Source organism: Engystomops pustulosus, chromosome 11 (genome assembly GCF_040894005.1).
Source record: "Engystomops pustulosus chromosome 11, aEngPut4.maternal, whole genome shotgun sequence".
NCBI lineage: Eukaryota > Metazoa > Chordata > Amphibia > Anura > Leptodactylidae > Engystomops > Engystomops pustulosus.
In genome coordinates, this window is record NC_092421.1 from 25,663,585 (window position 1) to 25,682,661 (window position 19,077).

The 19,077-nt window shown below is 43.8% G+C and overlaps 1 protein-coding gene across 2 annotated transcripts in view; it reads right to left on the bottom strand.

The window, feature by feature from the left end:
- Nucleotides 1-19,077, bottom strand: part of NDST2 (N-deacetylase and N-sulfotransferase 2) — a 90,036-nt gene that overhangs the window by 2,653 nt on the left and 68,306 nt on the right. For both annotated transcript variants that reach the window (XM_072130158.1, XM_072130159.1), the window contains exons 5-13: nt 13,681-13,866; nt 13,364-13,492; nt 6,248-6,430; nt 4,831-4,927; nt 4,624-4,747; nt 4,369-4,543; nt 3,088-3,258; nt 2,300-2,409; nt 325-427 (exon numbers count right to left, since the gene is read on the bottom strand). In XM_072130158.1, coding sequence (XP_071986259.1) covers nt 325-427; nt 2,300-2,409; nt 3,088-3,258; nt 4,369-4,543; nt 4,624-4,747; nt 4,831-4,927; nt 6,248-6,430; nt 13,364-13,492; nt 13,681-13,866 — 1,278 coding nt within the window. The remainder of the gene's footprint in view (nt 1-324; nt 428-2,299; nt 2,410-3,087; nt 3,259-4,368; nt 4,544-4,623; nt 4,748-4,830; nt 4,928-6,247; nt 6,431-13,363; nt 13,493-13,680; nt 13,867-19,077) is intronic.

Genomic DNA, 19,077 nt, shown 5'->3' on the forward strand with positions numbered 1-19,077 from the left:
AAGTCCTGGAGTGGATCTGGGAAAACTAAAAACTTCAAGAATCATGAGAACAGGGCCCCCAAAGATACCAAGTAAATGGAGAGCTGTGTACACCTGCATAGCCCAAGCTCCATACGCCGCTGTGGATCAGAAGGGTTGGTAACCTCAAGTAGGTACAAATGTGTGCTCCAGCCTCACACCAAACTGCACCAAAGAACTTACTTTCATATGGACCTACCCGTGACATTTCACCAATACAATAAAGGTAACACACTATCCTATTAGCAGACACATTTGTACTGTTTGTAGACCTTTTGATGGTGAATGACCTGGAATATAACTCACCGATGGCTCCATATCTGGGTATCTGCGACCTTTGCTCTTTCCAAGGCATTTGGTTTTCCCATTGTCTATCACCTGACACCAAAATCCCTTTGCTTCATCAAACCTAAGTGATAATAAAAAATAATCTATTGGTTAGTGCAGGGGTAGGGAACCTATGGCTCGGGAGCCAGATGTGGCTCTTTTGTTGTCTGCATTTGGCTCTCAGACAGATCTTTAATAAATAGTGATGGCTGCTGTGTGTCTTACACTGATGACTGGACACAGGCAGCGATGTTACCGCTGTCTACATCCTTTGTGCGACCCAGGTGCCATCACCGCCATTGTCTAAGCCTGGGTCAAAGGGGGGCGCGTGTGCTGGGGCTACCCATGTACTGGGGGGGGGGGGGGCGCGTGTGCTGGGGCTACCCATGTACTGGGGGGGGGGGGGGGGCGCGTGCAGGGGCTACCCATGTACTGGGGGGGCGGGGGGCGCGTGCTGGGGCTACCTACGTACTGGGGGGCGCGTGCTGGGGCTACCTACGTACTGGGGGGCGCGTGCTGGGGCTACCTACGTACTGGGGGGCGCGTGCTGGGGCTACCTACGTACTGGGAGGCGCGTGCTGGGGCTACCTACGTACTGGGAGGCGCGTGCTGGGGCTACCTACGTACTGGGAGGCGCGTGCTGGGGCTACCTACGTACTGGGAGGCGCGTGCTGGGGCTACCTACGTACTGGGAGGCGCGTGCTGGGGCTACCTACGTACTGGGAGGCGCGTGCTGGGGCTACCTACGTACTGGGAGGCGCGTGCTGGGGCTACCTACGTACTGGGAGGCGCGTGCTGGGGCTACCTACGTACTGGGAGGCGCGTGCTGGGGCTACCTACGTACTGGGAGGCGTGTGCTGGGGCTACCTACGTACTGGGAGGCGTGTGCTGGGGCTACCTACGTACTGGGAGGCGTGTGCTGGGGCTACCTACGTACTGGGAGGCGTGTGCTGGGGCTACCTACGTACTGGGAGGCGTGTGCTGGGGCTACCTACGTACTGGGAGGCGTGTGCTGGGGCTACCTACGTACTGGGAGGCGTGTGCTGGGGCTACCTACGTACTGGGAGGCGTGTGCTGGGGCTACCTACGTACTGGGAGGCGTGTGCTGGGGCTACCTACGTACTGGGAGGCGTGTGCTGGGGCTACCTACGTACTGGGAGGCGTGTGCTGGGGCTACCTACGTACTGGGAGGCGTGTGCTGGGGCTACCTACGTACTGGGAGGCGTGTGCTGGGGCTACCTACGTACTGGGAGGCGTGTGCTGGGGCTACCTACGTACTGGGAGGCGTGTGCTGGGGCTACCTACGTACTGGGAGGCGTGTGCTGGGGCTACCTACGTACTGGGAGGCGTGTGCTGGGGCTACCTACGTACTGGGAGGCGTGTGCTGGGGCTACCTACGTACTGGGAGGCGTGTGCTGGGGCTACCTACGTACTGGGAGGCGTGTGCATATTGTAGGGCTCTTACGGAATAACATTTTAAAACATGTGGTGTTCATGGCTCTCAGCCAAAAAGGTTCCTGACCCCTGGGTTAGTGCAATACTAGGATTTCATATGAAATGGTAGGTATACGCAGGGTCGTGTGAGTTATAGAACAAATCATTATAAATCTTCTAACGAGGATGAATATGGGATCAGCGTGTTGTAGGTCACACATGTATGGGTCATATTTTCTGCACAGGACACACATTCTCCTCTGGAAAGTACTTTCAGAAAGAACAAAAGCTTCCTTGTGGAGCGGAGAAGCGTAGAGAGTGGATGAAAGAGGTGCATTATGGAGAGTGATCGGACTAATGTGCTTATGTAAGAAGCCCAGCGTCGACACTTCACCTGAAACCAGTGATGCTGGAAACACTATACTGACACATCCACAGGAATCACACAATATTACACTAATACGCATGGCCCTGACATACAAGAGCAAATCCATGGATGTATCACCTGGTCTCTACTTACTTGAGGGCTTGAGTGTAATTGAAATGTGGCGTCACTCCCAAGAATTTCTGGACACCATCCATGGCCGCAGACGGGTTACTCCGCAATTCCTGGCCATCCACTATATGAAGCTGGGGGAGAGGGAAAAATGAAATTAACAACAGAGCGCTTCACAACCAATGCAGAGCGGTGGTAGGACAGGACAGGGTAAGCCTTGGGCATCACTAGAGCTCACTGAGAAATAGGTCTACATTGCTTATTAACCCACTGTAATGAGGTCACAGAAACCGAGACATGCCTACAATGGAACAGTCTTCTAGGATTCGATGTCTGCAGCCTCCATCACATCGATGGTTATTGAACACGTCTAGCCTCAGTGTTGTGTAGCTGGCAGGTATGACTAAATGTGTGCTGTGCAGCCACAACACAGGAAAGATCATCTACTGTCTCTCCAGTCTTTAGTAATGTAGGATTAGACTTCGAATAGGTCATCAAAATCAGATTAGTAGTTGTCATACCCGGAGCTGTGTGTGGGGGTGCACCAGCACTAACACAACTCCATAAACTGGACCAGGCCAGGAAAGCTGCAACTGTACTGTGGACCACTCATGGCTTGGTGCCTGCTATACTGCAATCATTGGTGGAGGTGCCAGGGGTGACCAAAGGATAAGCCACTAAAACTAAAGTCCCAGGCGACAGCAGCCTACCCATCGGAAAAAAATATTCATTGAAGGCACCCACTGTCATGTATGTTTGGTTAACAATAGAAGAAAATGGTGCAGGGAGCCCAACTTTCTTACTACACTGACCTGACTTGCTGGGTAGTAGGTCAGCCATCTCTCCAGGTGAGTAGCGTACCAACCCGGTACCAGGCAGCGGCTCTGGAGGTTCCTTAGTTCTTGTGGAGCGTGTATACTGGCTGTTATCACTTGAGTGAAGGTGTAGTTCTTTGCCACTGGATCACTGTGCGCCCGCTGGTGCTGACCAAGAAAAGCACAACGTTTTCTACATCGTACAGCCGTCACATGGACACATACACAATTGTTCATTAATAAGTAAAATGGTTTCATGAGATGATCAGGGGAAGTTATACCGTCCTCACGTTTACTCTCTCGAGGAGCGGGCACTGATGGCACGCGTCTGTACGAGTATTTGTAACTGCTACGTTTTAATTATTCTTGGGGTGAAGAGCGGGCCGGTTATTAGAAGTTAGAGCAGGACTTGAATGGGCTTCATAAGTGTCACAGCTGTCCACAGATAAGAAGCATATCGAGAGCAAGGACTTCCCTGGTGCTGCAGTAGCCGCCAGTCACACTGCACTCGTGGAGGGCCAGGAAAAGCAATTAACTTTGTGCGCGTCTACAGAAGATGACCGGGAATAGTTAAATCAATAAGGGAGATTAGCTGAAGCCCCTGCAGACAATCCTTGGTTCTGCTTGTTGTAGATTTAGTATAATGAGCTTTCTCTACATCCACAAAACACTGGTCAATGAGGCTAATAATGACGCACACTCTCACAAGCTCAGTGCCCCTATAATCGTAGTTATGGCGCCTGCATATTTACCACTGTTACCCTCCAGTCAGATGAAGGGGCCTTACATTTCAAGTTATCCCCTATCCACTTCCAGAACAACGTGATTGTGTGCGGGTCCAATTGCTGGGACCCCCAGCGATGCAGAGAATGGGGCTCCTGTTCTCACTAATGGGTGGAGCACTGCGCTTGGACACTATATCAATCAGTGAGAGTTAGGAAACTACCGTTTTCCGTATTGCTGGGGGTTCTTGGGATTGTGGGTGTCCCAGCAGTCAGACCCTCACCATTCAGCTTTCTAACTGCAATCCTGTGGATAGAGAATAACTTAAAATGTTTTCAACAACTTTTTTTTTTAAGGGAAAATTCTATAGATCTGATGGATCTATGGATAAACGACCTGCTACACAGGAGTATTGTGTATTCATTGGGCCCATAGCGTTACTACTAATGCATAAAATTGTACCAGAGAGAGTAATTCTATTAAACTAATGCACAAGGAATAAATAAAGTTATTAATTCCACAAATATTAGTGAACGGTTTCATTGACTAACTTACCTGATACCAAGAATACGCCCGATCGGCAGGATTAATCAAGATGGCGATAACCTTGGCTCTGGGCAGGAGGGCTGCAGCACGTTTTGGTACCATTTCTGCATCAAAGTAGTTTGCGCTTTTCTCAAACATGAAGTCTGTGCTGGCATTGGAGGGAATAGGGAAGAAATCCATATACCTAGAAATTGGGAAAACAGAGATGACTGGTTCATAGTTTTCAAAGACGACATTTCTGTACATTGGATTGTATGCAATTACCAGTCGATGCCTTTGTGATAATTCACACCATTGAAAAACTGTATTTCCTCAAAGGTGACCGGGCTCTGGAAGTTGCTGGTGACAGCGGGGTGCATGTTGAGGAAGGAGTACAGGGCAGTTGTACCTGTGATGGAACAAGGACAATTACAATAACACAATTAACCATTAAACAACGGATTTACTACATGCAAGTCGCCAAACGCTTACCCGTCTTTTGTGGGCCAACGACAAGAAACTTGGGCAACCTGTCACAGGTTTTCTCCTTTGACCAAATATCTTTATGCCTCTTGTCATCACATGGGTTCTAGGAAAAGAGAAAAAGTGCACTGGATATTTAAGGTCAAGTTTTGCGACAACAGAAAAATATATCCATTTGTAGTGTTAAATCGCAATTCTGAAGTTACCTGGTCAAAAATACTTTGAGCACAGCTGGAGAGAGCCTTTGCCAATTCCAATAATGCCTATATTATACAGCTGGCATCTTCCTAGCCTGAAATAGAGCCTGGTATGTCCATCAGCCCCATTTATAATATTATCTTATAGCTTCTCCTGAAGTGGGCAGCAACTTCCTGCTTGTGATATCGCCGAGGCCAGAGCTGCTTCCCTCACTTTCCATAAGGTTAAGATCTCCTCTATACCACTGGCAGCTCTAGCACACAGAATTTACACTGCTGCTACACAGATAGACCGATAATCTAATATACACACTACCTGCTATTATGGAGGTGTCAGCCAGGCTTTTCAGCAGATGACACCACTCTCCCCTTGTACTAGGACAGTGGGGGCTGAGTAGTACAGAGAACGGAGAAGACAGAGCCCTTCATTCTATGGATCAGACTGCTGTGCTGCTCCTTTCCCATTCAATAACCTAACTATAACCTGGTCAAAGCCTAGAGAGAAGATGATGGTATGCAGTGATTGAGAAGCTACAGGAGAAGGTGTGCTGTGTAGGGGAGCATAAGAGCAGAGTGTAGACAGAGCAGACAAGATGGAGCTGCTTCTTAGAATTACTGAGCAGAGAGCAGTGCATAGCCACCCTTGCTCACCCTTCTGTGACCCTTTAATTCATAGACTGCATCTCCTGTTACCTCCTCTGTCACTCTAAGGATTGTTCTTAGCAACCAGAATACCAGGATGACAGGAGAGGGCTGAGACAGGATGATAGAGAAACTGCTGAAATAACGTAATTAATGCATATTGGTCAAATGTTAGTTTTTAGCTATTGCAGCTATAACAGTTATGCTTTAATTTCAATGGACTTTTAGTAGCTTCTGTTTGTGTCAGTTTGCACCACTTCCATAAGGATGAAAATTGAGGAAATTAGAGTAAACCGACAATAATGGAAACCATTGACGGTCCATCAATGAACATTTAACTGATCTTCCTTTATTATATTATAGCACAGGTCTCGATGGTAGTAACAAAAGCGAGTTTGGCGCGGCAAAATGCACCTGGCACAGTATAAACTTCTAAATCACGGTTTTACACATAGAAGAGAGAACATGTTTCGGATTTCCTCTGAAAGGTGCGCAATAGACGTGACCTTTGGAAGGAAGCGGATACAAATTGCTATGTAATTATCATGACAAGTCTTGAGTCTTCTATAACCACTGGATGCATTTACCTGCCATAGAGGATTCTTCTCTTGGGGGAAGATCTCAAAATATTTCCTTGCAAGCTGGATGGGTGGTAGAGTCTGTAGTCTCAGGTTGGTCCAGCACTGCACAAACTTCACTAGGCTTTCAAATGTGTAAAGCCCCAGGCGGTCGTTGCCATAGTTCGAGAGATGTGTCATGAAGATGCTGATCTGTAACAGACACACACAGGGAATGCCATCTAGGTTAACTCTCCTAAGTAGAGCACTTGGCTGTATAAACACTCATCTAATATTAATGCATCTTGCAGAAAGATAAAAAAGACAGTATATAGGGCGAGGTGCAGAAGGTGCCGAGGGATTTGAGACCTTGGACCAATTTTCTGGTTACAATTCACATCCACTTGATGTAGAGCATTCCTTTTTTTGACATTAACATGACATTACAGAGCGAGAAGTAGTGAATATTTTATGGCCCCGCCATGGTGCGCTGCTGAATATTTCAGTGGAGAGAGAGGACGGCTGCGTTTTGTTCTACTTGTGCATCCGTCACCAAGTCACCTCCCAAAGGAGCTCTGCATCGCCTGTGATGGGAAACACTGCAACCCATTCCAGCACCCAAATTACTCTGCAGTTCTTCCCAAAGCAAACACAAATGTTTAGTTTCAGCGATAAAATGTAAGTTTTGCGGCAGCCATATTGCATCTCACAATTCCTTCTTATATTGTCTCTACAGATAACGCAGCAGTGGATTAAACATAGTGATGGATTATAGTCCCGGGTCAATCTGTTCAAGTTTTTGTTTGGTCACAATGAAGTGCAAAATCTCCCATTTGCTTTTATGCATTATTGAAGCAAACATACCTTGAGAATACTGAAGCTACACTGATGCAGAAACATATCTTGGTTAATCCCTGAACCCTTGAGTGGATCTGCTCAAAAAATAATTATAAAATTCAGGACCTTTAGAAAGCTGGCTCTAGACCGAAGCCCATTACACAGAGCTTCCTGAATTGTCCAGACAGGACTAATCAACCTAAGTTGGATGACTCCATACAAAGCAGCTGGGGGATGGTGCAGCAATTGATTATTTCTGTCTGTCAGGGACCTAACAGTGAATATGGCGTTTTCTGAAACAGTGCACAATAAAGGATAAGAAGAGAAGTGCCAAGCCAGCCACAGGAGCACCTGAGCTACATTATCATAATATTATAATAGTTTATTTTAGGAAAATCACTCAGTTCAGGGATTAAACAAGATATGTTACTGCATCGGTGTAGCTACAGCTTTCTCAAGGTATGTTTGGTTCATAACGCAAAGAATCAAATGGTAGATTTCCTTTAAAGACTTTAGATTTTTCTTCTAGTAATAGCAGATTATAACCAAATAAGGTCTTGTATTCCCCTTCCAATTTTTTTTAATGACACAATTTTTTTGGTGTGCTTGGGACTACTGACCTGTAGTATCATCAAAATTTCTCCTAATATTTATACAGTCTCACATGTGAATTACAAGACACCCGTGTCATGTGGCTTAAAATCAAGCTGACATCATCATCTCTACATCATCCTACTTGATGGGCGATATGAGGCGCCTGTGCTGATATAGTATGATTAGGCATACGAGGTCACCAATTTTTGTCAGATTGTGTTTGGATAAAACCAGGCAACCAAAATGCAATTCCTTTTTCTTGTAATACACGTTTTATTTTGCCGTACCTAGTGACACTATTTGCCGAGGTTGCGGTAACCTCATAACCCTTTGCATGGTTTGTAGTTAACACATTTAAATTTTCCCTAATAAGCAAAATCCCAGAATGTCTCCATACATATATACACACTATAAGAGTACTATTCGTATCATGATCTCCCATCATTGGTTAATAGTACAGAACGCTGCTGCTGAGAGCTGGATCTGACAGGGGTTTCCATTAGTGCCATTGAATGTGTATATAGTGTACATCATATGTTTACTTAACAATACGTTTCCTTGCGGCTGTATACGCCGTGAAAGGTTTTCTCCAGTAATAGTGGAAACAGTACAACGAAGGTGTGAAGGGACATTGTGCACACAAACAACCATTACTTTCCTCTTCTCGATTTGATTACAGGCTTCAGTTTCCCATTCCCCTGCAGTTCTCCTCGCCTGTAGCAGAAAATACTCCTCAAATCGCTCTATGGGGTCTTCACTCACGTCGGTAGCTGCAATTGAAGTGCAGACCGGATCCTATATTTCTTTGGGCTACATTCTAGGGTATATGAATTATTCTGCACTATGTCCATGCCCTGCAGTGTTACCTCTTTATTGTCTGTAATGGACGGCACAAAACATGCCAAAGTAATGAAAACCTTTAGTGTAATGATATTGATGATATAATTTTACGATTTATTTTTTTTTTTTTGGGGGGGGGGGGGTAATTACAACTAATTTCTGTAATAAACTTTATTTATATGCTAAAAAGTTTTCACCCCAGAAACAGAGAGAAAACGGCTTTAAGAAGACTCGGGAAGGCTCCATACTGGCTTTGTTGATAGGTTTATCCCTGGTCCCCCAGTAACATTTTTTTTCCCCAGACTTACATAGGGTCACAAGCTGCTAACACTTATGTTCTCCCCTGTAAAAGTCAGCTCACAGACAAGAATCTAGTGGTTTGTTGACAGATTACAGCCATATATACGTGGGGTTGTGATTGAGAAAAAGCTTCATCAGGACAACCATTCACACGATAATCTGCGTCATGAACTCACATGAGAGGGGTTACAGCAACAAAACGATCTGCAGTGACCACAGAATATGCAAGATATATACATGTGACAAGCTGTGGAGTGGCCACACATCACAGGGAAATGAGCTTATAAATTCATTAATGTCTCACTGGTTTAAATTTAGTTATCAGAAAATTAAGTCTCATCTCAGGAAGAATCCAGACCATACATACATGTAGACGTCGCACTAAACGCTGGTAAAAGTGTTGTAGACGCTTGTACAGGCAGTTTCTCTTCTCCAAAAAACGAAGATGCGTCTAGACATTTACATCCTTTCCCTGTACTTGCCGGCTCCTCACTTGCGGATACATGTACACCTAGTCAGGATTCCTGGTAATACAGATGTGCACATGTGGCCAGAGTGCCCGAGGATACAGACACACTTGGTGTCTGATAGACACTGGCAGCTTTTCATTTAAAGTGGATGGAGTGGTGTGTGGGTGTGTGGGTGTGTGTGTGTGTGTGTGTAGGGGGTGTGTGTAGTGTGTGTGTGGAGGGGATTGTCCTATGATACTACACACTAGATAAACAAGATCTCCTATGACAACATAGTATAGACATATGGTTTTTGGGGATTGTCAGCGATAGGCACATGTATATCTATACTTGAGGGTGAAATAATATACACATTCATAACAGGGAAGAATCTAAATACTGTGTAAAGTTCAGGTAGTATCAGCCTTAGCATTAAAGCCAGAATAGGAAAACCTTAACTAATTTAAACCAACCAGAGGCAGTGCCTGGTATATGGTGAGCAGGTTCTGCCTGACTGGAGCGTTCTAATAAGAATCCACAGGAGACGATATTTCCTCTACTCGTATAGACAGGTGACTGCTGGGAGGATACACAGTATGAACGTGTATAAACAAGTCAGCAGTGTCTAATTTACATACAATAAAAGTAATCAGGTTGGGATGGAGGGTCACAGTCTGTAGTCCGTAGCTTATAATTGTGGTCCTTTTATTCCAGCTGCATCTTCATGCCATATTGGAAAACACACCACGTCTCTATATAGGAACTAATGGAAATCAGGAAGTAGAAATCCGGAGAAGACTATAGTAACAGCTGCATTATTTGCACCTATTCCATCTTCCCATTGGGGGCGCCATATCGTTGTCAGGTGGGGCAGATACAAAGTATATTTTTAGATTGTGAAGCTCTAAGCATTACAAAGCAGACAATACTTGTTAACCCCTTAAGGACGCAGGGTTTTTCGGCTCATTTCTCGCTCTCCAACTTCAAAAATCCATAACTTTTTCATTTTTACGTGTACAGACCTGTGTGAGGGCTTATTTTGTGCGTAACAAATTTTACTTTCCTGTAATGTTATTTATTTTAACATGCTGTGTACTGCGAAGCTGAAAAAAAATTCCAAATGTGGAAAAATTGAAAAAAAAAACGCACGTTCTTGTGGGCTTAGTTTTTACGACTTTCACTCTTCGCTCCAAATAACATGCCTACTTTATTCTTTGGTTCGGTGCGATCGCGGTGATACCAAATTTATATAGGTTTTATTGTGTTTTAATACATTTTCAAAAATTAAACAAATGTGTACAAAAAAGAAAAACATTTTTTTGCCATCTTCTGACGCTAATAACTTTTTCATACTTTGGCGCACGGAGATGTGTGAGGGGAAATTTTTTGCGAAATGAGGCGACGTTTTCATTGCTACCATTTCGAGGTCTGTGCGACATTTTGATCATTTTTAATTTCATTTTTTATGTTATGTAAAGAGGTGTAAAAGTCGCATTTCGAACATTTGGGCGCCATTTCCCGCCTCGGAGGTCACCGTCGCCCGTAACAGTTTTTATATTTTGATAGATCGGGAATTTTGGGACATGGCGATACCCAATATGTTTGTGATTTTTACTGTTTATTATGTTTTATATCCGTTCTAGGGAAAGGGGGGTTATTTGAACTTTTAATATTTTATTAATTTTTTTTTATTTTTTAAACTTTTTTTTAATTTTTTTTTTCACTATTTTTTAGATTGTCTAGGGTACATTAACCCTAGATAGTCAGATCGCTCCTACCATATACTGCAATACTTCTGTATTGCAATATATGGTATTTTTGCAGCACATTCATTACAATGAGCCACTGGCTCATTGTAACGAATCTGCAGATACCAGATAGTCTCGGGTCAAACGAAGACCCGAGGCTACCATGGCAACCGATCGCCGCGCCCCCGCACGCCGCCGTCTTTTAAACGCCGCCGGCGACTTTGCTGTGGCGTTGAAAGGGTTAATAGCCGCGATCGGTGCAAGCACCAACCGCAGTTATTAGCGGTGGGGGTTTGCTGCAATATGCAACAACCCCCACCTCTGTATGAAGAGGACTCAGCCCGTGAGCCCTCTTCACACATCCCTTATACCTCTGCGCCGTAGAGCTACGGCGCAGAGCGTTAAGGGGTTAAAATCTAAAGCAAATTACCTATTAATGACTATTAATCAGATGTGGATCTAGAATTCATATTTATTATCTCCATGGAAACTTTAGGAAAGAAAATGTAACAGTTATCACTTAATACGTATGAAGGTCATCAGATACAAGTTAGGGCTATCAGGGCAAAAAAAACATGGCTGTAGTTGGCCTGTGTAGTGTCTGGTTTCAAGAACCAACCACAGCACCAAGAACGGGAATCCGAGTATCATAGTAGTATATGATGCAAGGAGTCCCTTCACCCCTCGGAACGCAGAGAGGGGAGGAGCATTTTTACCTACACATATTATAGAGGTCAGCAAAAGGTGATGTCCCGTATAATGGAGGTCACATCAAGAACCATCATGATATTCACAAAGAAATAGGAGGAAGAATTAATACATTTCCCTAATAACACCATCCAGGTATCTGCTCTTACTGTATCAAAGACACATAAATGGCCCCTCAGCAACAGGGGACAATAAAATAATTTCCAAATTATTCTTACAGTTATAGAGAAAAGATGGAAGAAAAACTGCAGGGCAATAGATCATCAATAAAAGATTTTGAGGTATAAGAGGTGTCATAAAACACAAGGTCGTAAAACAACATTCAAGGGGTTTTCCCACTAAAGAAAATTCTCACATTTCAAACCCCTAGAGATGTTAACACAATGAAGATCATTTTAACCCCTTTACAATTTTACTCAGTGTTCTTGCTGTTTTAGCTTCACTCCCTAGGCTGCTCAGTGCAAAGGGTGTAGGCGGGGACTCTCTAAACAGACAAATTACTGTATTATCCATCTAGTTCTGTGGGGTTATATTATCAGGATACAGGTGTATATACACTTTCCTCTGCCACACACTAACACACTGCCACACAATCCAAGATGGCGCCCGACCCTAAAGTCAGAAGTTACAGGGTTGGATCTAGGGGGAAACTGAATTTGTGTACAGCAGGACTGATAGAAACAGGTTGGACTGCGAGTTGCTGCATTTTTGTTAACAGTGAATTAGAGAAGGTGTTATTTTCTTCCCATCACAGACAGGGGGCAAGGTAGATTTTGGAATGTTTCATTAGTCAGTCTTTGGGGATCCCTAACGGATAGATTTTTTTAAATTTCTGCTCCCTCAGGCACCAGATTCTAATGTCACATAAACAGCCTGGCAAAATTGGATAAAAACAGAACTCAACACATTATTTCTGCACTGTATGTATATGTCTATTTAGAGAGTGTTATATTGTATTTGGGCAAATTCTAGGACTAGTGATGGCAGCTTAGGTTTTAGAGGGTGGTTAGCTGTCAGGTTCATGAATGGAGCATCACACTGGACTGTCCAAGTCCATGATCCGGACAGGTCATATTTCACAAAACCCCTGCAGCACATTGCACCAGAGAAGACAACCACCCGAAAACTTGTTTGCAGCTTTGACTGAAGGAAAAAAAGAAAAAAAAAAACCCTCTCTCCTGAAACTGAAAAACGAGCGAGAGCGAAAGACTTACATGAGCCTCACTTTACGATAGGACACAACATCTACAGGGCAAAGGGCTACCAAGGAAAACAAGGCATAACCAAACACTAAAAACAAAAGATGAAGGCCTCTAAAATGCACTAAGGCAATTCTTACATGTTGAGAAGTGCAATAAAACGGATAACTTTGAAGCTCATGAAAACTGTTGAGATTGTGGAGAGATTTATGAAGAAATCTGGGTAAGGCCAGAGCTGCCAGTAAACTCTGCACACAAGTAACCATATATCTATCTAGGGCTTAAGTATCGGTGACAAAACCCAACAACAAGACTGATTATTTGGGGAGATTTACAGCCATCAGACAATGAAGTGAGCTTTATAGCTCCGTGTTATCACACATTTCAGTGACATCCTCATAAACTCTATTTCCAGCGGCATAGTACAACACTTCTGTAAGTCAGGCTGCCACCATGTAAGCTGGTTCTCACCGGGTTCAGTAGGACAGTCAGGAATAGTTCACCACCACGGATGGACTTGTCAAGCTCTTTTGAGCCGCCAGGATACTCATTGTAGAAGATGGTGTGAGTGAAAAGTCCACACGTCTGTCGGGGTAAGACCTGGTGGCAAAATACATCGCAGAGGATTATTAGTCACATTTATTGTAAAAAACAAAGTAAAGAAACAAATATAATATACGTAACTAGACACCGCAAGAGCAAGGATCTGGTAACTGCATCACAGTTTAGTTTGGATTAATCATTTTATTTAAGTTGTTCTTATAAAACCTTAATTTCCAGCTTCTCACCATGATGTTGTTGTGGACGAATCCCCTCCTATAGCGAGCGGGCCTCAAGTGAGGGTATTCTTCTGTGCTGGTGACTTGGATGTTCCATACAGATTTCCAAGCATCATAAAGTTGACTATGTATAGGGTAAACTCCGGAATGATGAGGTGCCACTGCATATCCCAGATCTATGGGGATACCATGTTCCTAAAAATGTAGAAGCATGTAAAAACAAAAAAAAAAAGCCTGAAAAACAATACTAAAGTTACTTGAGTATAAGCCGACCGGAGTACAAGCCGAGACCCCTAATTTTACCACCAAAAACTGGGAAAACCTATTGACTCGAGTATAAGCCGAGGGTGTAGTAGACAGCCAGCCAACCCCCCCGTATGCCAAGCACATAAAAAACTACTCAACCTCTGGCAATACTCAGTGCGGTTTCCGAACCTTGTTGCAGATCCCGTTGGCTCCTTTTCTCTAACCGGCAGAGTGGCGTCCATGCGATCTCCTGGCGGGCGCACATTATGATGATGACGCCATCATCGGCGACACCGCCACCTCATAGTGTTTGCCCCCCGGGAGATCGCATGGACGCCCCTCTGCTAGCTAGAGAAAAGGATCCGTGCCAAGGTTCCGGGAGACACGCCAAGGATCCTGGAGCCGGAGGGTGAATATTAAGTTTATTTTTTATTTAAATTGACTCATGTATAAGCCGAGGTGAGGTTTTTCAACATATTTTTTGTGTTGAAGATCTCAGCTTAGACAAGAGTAAATACGGTAGATATTATACTTGAATGTCAGTTAAACTAACCCACACTAACTAAACATATCTTTGAAAACTGCTATTATATAGCAGTATAACTATCCCGATATTGCTCTTCCACATGCCAGAAAAGTTACACAGTAAAGTTGACCATCTATACATATTAAGGTTCTTATAGCTTATCCACGCCTCCCGCTTTCTGATTGACAAGTGGTCTCCTTTTCTCTTCAGCTGAGGCAACTGGGCTCTTCTCAACGTTCTGGCTGTGTGACTCGCTGAAGAGAATTCCTGAGGGAGAAGGGGACGAGAGAGACACTTTTAGTATGTGATTGGCCAAAGAGAAATCATCTCACCCCTCCCTCATGAATTCTCTTTAGCAAGGGAAACTGAGGGTGCAGCAGAGCAGGAAAGAAATCAATATGCCAGACAAAGTTCAGAGAAAAAACGATGATTGGACTCAACTTTACAAACGAACTATGAAACTTTTCAGGCATGGCGAAGAACAATATTGGGATAGTTGTATTGCAGTATAATAGTAGTTTTCAAAGATATGTTTAGTTAGTATGGGTTATAGATACAGGTTCCTTTTAAGAGAGTTTTCGGTTATTCCCCGATTCCTTTTGAGAACACTTACAAAGTTGGTGGAGTATTACATTGGGGTGGGGTTTGGGGGGATGGGGGTTGATTGGATGCCACAAACTCCTATCGATTTCTAAACCTAGTTACAAGAATTCTATGGTTACAATTCCAAATGCCTTCATTAATAGTAGCATGGAAGGAACTTCTAAAACAGATCAAGAAACAGCAAAATTATATTCTCAGAGGAAGTAAACCAGATCAATCTATGGAGACAGAAACAAAAGGCGAGCAAGGGTCATTGTTTCACAGTCCAATATTAGAAGCAAATCACATCATATAAAAGATAGTAAAGGCAGAGTCTCCATCGTGTTTCTTGTCTAGGTAAAGGATGCATGACCTTACAGCATCCGCTCCTCCTCTCAGCATTGTAGTCAGACACGACCAGAACCTACTTAACAGATTTTTAAGGTAACGCTCACCATTATAATGAGACAAAGAAAGGAACAACTACACGGAAGAAGTCATTCAAGGTCAACAGCGTTTTACAAATACAAGTGCAGCCAATGTGCAAACTAATAAACAAAAGCTGCCAGGGCTGCCTCATCGCTGCTCCGAGACAGACCTATATTATCATAAAGAGGTTTGTATTCACAAGAAAAATAGATTTCTTTCTGCAACTGTACTCCTGTCAGCCCCGCAGTGACTAATATCAGTAAGACATGACATTTCACATGCGTGTGGTCACGGTTCACCTGGGCCAGGTCTGTCTTTATTAACGTTCTACATCAGTAGGCAGGGAATACCTACTAAAGCCAGTGGCACAAAACCTACCTTCTCAATCGTCAGAATTAATTGCCCACACAACTATGTTCCTTTGTTTTATCACCAATTCTGCAGGTCTTGCATGACCTACATCACCCATTGGGCAACCAATTGGCATTAAAGTAGCCTTAGCTCACAGGCAAGTACATGTTCAAGGACCCTCCATCAAAACACAATACGGACAGTAAATCGAGCAGTGCTCCTTTCAACTTCTCCCTCCATTGGAGCTCCCATTCTCAAGAGGAACGGCTCCAAACCCCAGGAAATAACATGGTAACCTGCGATAACCCCTTTATTAAAGGGGTTCTCTGGAGGTGGAAAAACATGGCTGCTTTCTTCCAAAAACAGCACCTCACCTGACCATGGGTAGTGTGTGGTATTGCAACTAAGCTCCATTCATTTCTATACAGCTGAGCTGCAGTACTGGCAGTAACCATGGTCAGGTGTGGTGCTTTTTTTGGAAGACTGCAGCCATGTTTTTCCACCTCCTGAGAACCCCTTTAAGTCTTTTTCCATTTTGAATGAGTCTTTATAAACATTTCCAGAAGAGTAGGAGAGGGGACAGATGGGTCGGATGGGCAGGAGAGGGTGGTAGGGGAGGGAGCCTGGTGGTCTTGTGAGGATTATAGGGAGGGGGAGCGAGACCGTTTCAAGGCGTTTTTCCTTACAAGATGGCCTAACCCCTTAAGTCAGTGGTGGCGAACCTATGGCACGGGTGCCAGAGGTGGCACTCAGAGCCCTCTCTATGGGCACCCTTTCCATCACCCCAGGGTAGAGTTTGCCAAACAGGACTCAAGGCCTCTTGCAGTCCCAGACAGCCCAGGACCCTAGAAGGAAGCTACAATGATAATCCAAACTTGTTCTCCTTCTTTCTATCGTATTGGTATCCTCAGGTGCCTATACAATTTAAACCTGTGACAGAGTAGGGAGCAATAAGTTACTGCTTAAATTGTCACATCGGCACTTTGCGAAAAAAAAAAAAAGGTTTTGGTTGTAGTTTGGGCACTCTGTGTCTAAAAGGTTTGCCGTCACTGCCTTAAGTTAATATATCTTCAATGTAATGTGTGTATATGTGTAATATACATCATAATTAGTCAATTTACACACATAGTTTGCCTTACTTTAGTAAGCAGCTCCTAGTGCCGAATTCCTCGGTGACAGGTCCTCTTTAACTTTCCATTATTCTCTTCCATAGCAGAGGTGTTATCCCAGCCTCATATGGCAATGGTAAGGCTACTAATAATACTGAAGCGAATGTGTTTTGATGGATTCTCAACTAATGTGATCATTTTACTATCTCCATGATCTCCATTGGTTATTACTTTTATTAAACTGTAATTCTTACAGGAGTCACCTTAATGTTCTTCTACAGTTGGTTGGCAGCGATTTTTCTACGAGTTACTTGAGTTTTATTAAAAGGACTCTTTGCAGCCTCTATAAATGAGGACATTAATGTGTCTCATAAAAAGCAGTCATTTCTGATGAAGTCCCCATGGCACATAACAAATATGCCCTACTTGTCAACTTATAAAAAAACCTCCTATTCCTACTTGAAATTGGCTGTGCAGTGGAAGTGCAGTGCTTATATTCCATAGGGGAGGACTGTATGGAATTAAAGAGGAACGGTCATGTGTAAAAACGGCACTAGGTGCTGCTTACTTTAGTAAGTGCTACAACAGACACAGCAGTGTTACACTGCTAGCGTTATCAGAAACCTCCAATAATGCTAGAAGAAACGCTGTACAATATAAATGCCTGACCACGCTGTAAGCGGTCCGGCGTATTCACGAGGGGGTGGGGGGCAGTCCAAGGCGCTGCTTGTCCCCCAGACTGCCCCTCTCACAGCATAGGCCAGCAGTGACTGCCAGGCTTCAAGCGCCAGTCACCGTCCCTAATCCCGTTACCTCATGAATACGCCGGACCGCTTATAGCGTTGTCGAGCGCTTCTATTGTACATATAGGCAATGCAACTGTGTATAAGAGTATGCATGTGTTTGCATGTCTGCTCTCTAGCTAACAACTGCTTATTATAAGAAAGTGGCTGAGGTAAAAAAAAAAAAAAAAAAATTAAAAAACTCCTCAGCAGTTAGCAGGTCATTAGCAGGTCACTTGACCAATAACGGTAACATAAAGGAAAGGACGAGAATTTCTTATTTCATAATCTTCACCACTGTCCTGGCCGTTGAGGGGATCTTTCAGCCCACAAACTCCTTAAATCAATAACTATCTAAAAGGGATGCTTTGATTTTTCTGGGGGTCACCAACGAGTTTACATAACCCACGCATGATACGCCATTGTTAAAATAAGTGTTTGAGGTCATCGTCTGATCTATATTGCCGCCGACAAGGAGAGATGTATTTCATTACATGCTTCGCCTGCATGCAGTTTCTTAATCTGTTGATCTTGCCTTCGTTTTAACCGCATTTGGAATGAATTTCCGAGAACCTGAGGAAACGTGCCAGATGGGATACATGGTTTCCCATAGCAACCCGAAGAATTAGCATGACTAGACTAATGAATATACTTTTAATTTTCCTAAAGTGTTTGATGGATGAACTCCATAATCCTCATTTAAATCAGATTGCTTCTGGAAGTGGAAAGCCCCCTCAAGACTGCGTAGTAACTTGTTATCGCGTAGGGGGGTAGGAGAGGCGGCTTGTGTGCGAGAATAGTCATTTGTGCATTTTCATTAAGACTCTGATATTAGCATGGCTTGCTAAATCACACAGAATATACAACACATACAGGAATTACAACGCACACTGGTGGAAAGACTAGGGTGAAAGCTACAAACAAGGCATAAAAGTGAGAATATCCAAAATGCGGTTGCCCCAAATAGTAGCTACAAACAGTGTGACCAGAAACAATTTGCCCATGCAAGCCCTCCCAATTTACAGATGGAGTTAAAGAAATATGGTAGATACAATGTTTTTGTTTTTCTCAGTGGTCATGCTAACTTTTTAGAGACCAAGTGCCCAAACTAAACCCATTTTTGACAATCTACTAGAAACCAACGTCAGCTTCAACAGCCATCAGATTCTTAACCACATGATAGCGGCCACAACATGTGGCCTTACCCATCGCATGTTCGTAAACTACATGATTTACTCAGCTCCGCCACTGGAATGTGCCTATACAACCACAAGCTTCTGTAACGCAGAGACAGACACGGCTCGCATGTAAGATCAATCCGACCAGAGCTTTAAAAACTTAAGCACAAGAGTTTTTTCTGCTTTAAGGGTTGTCACATCAG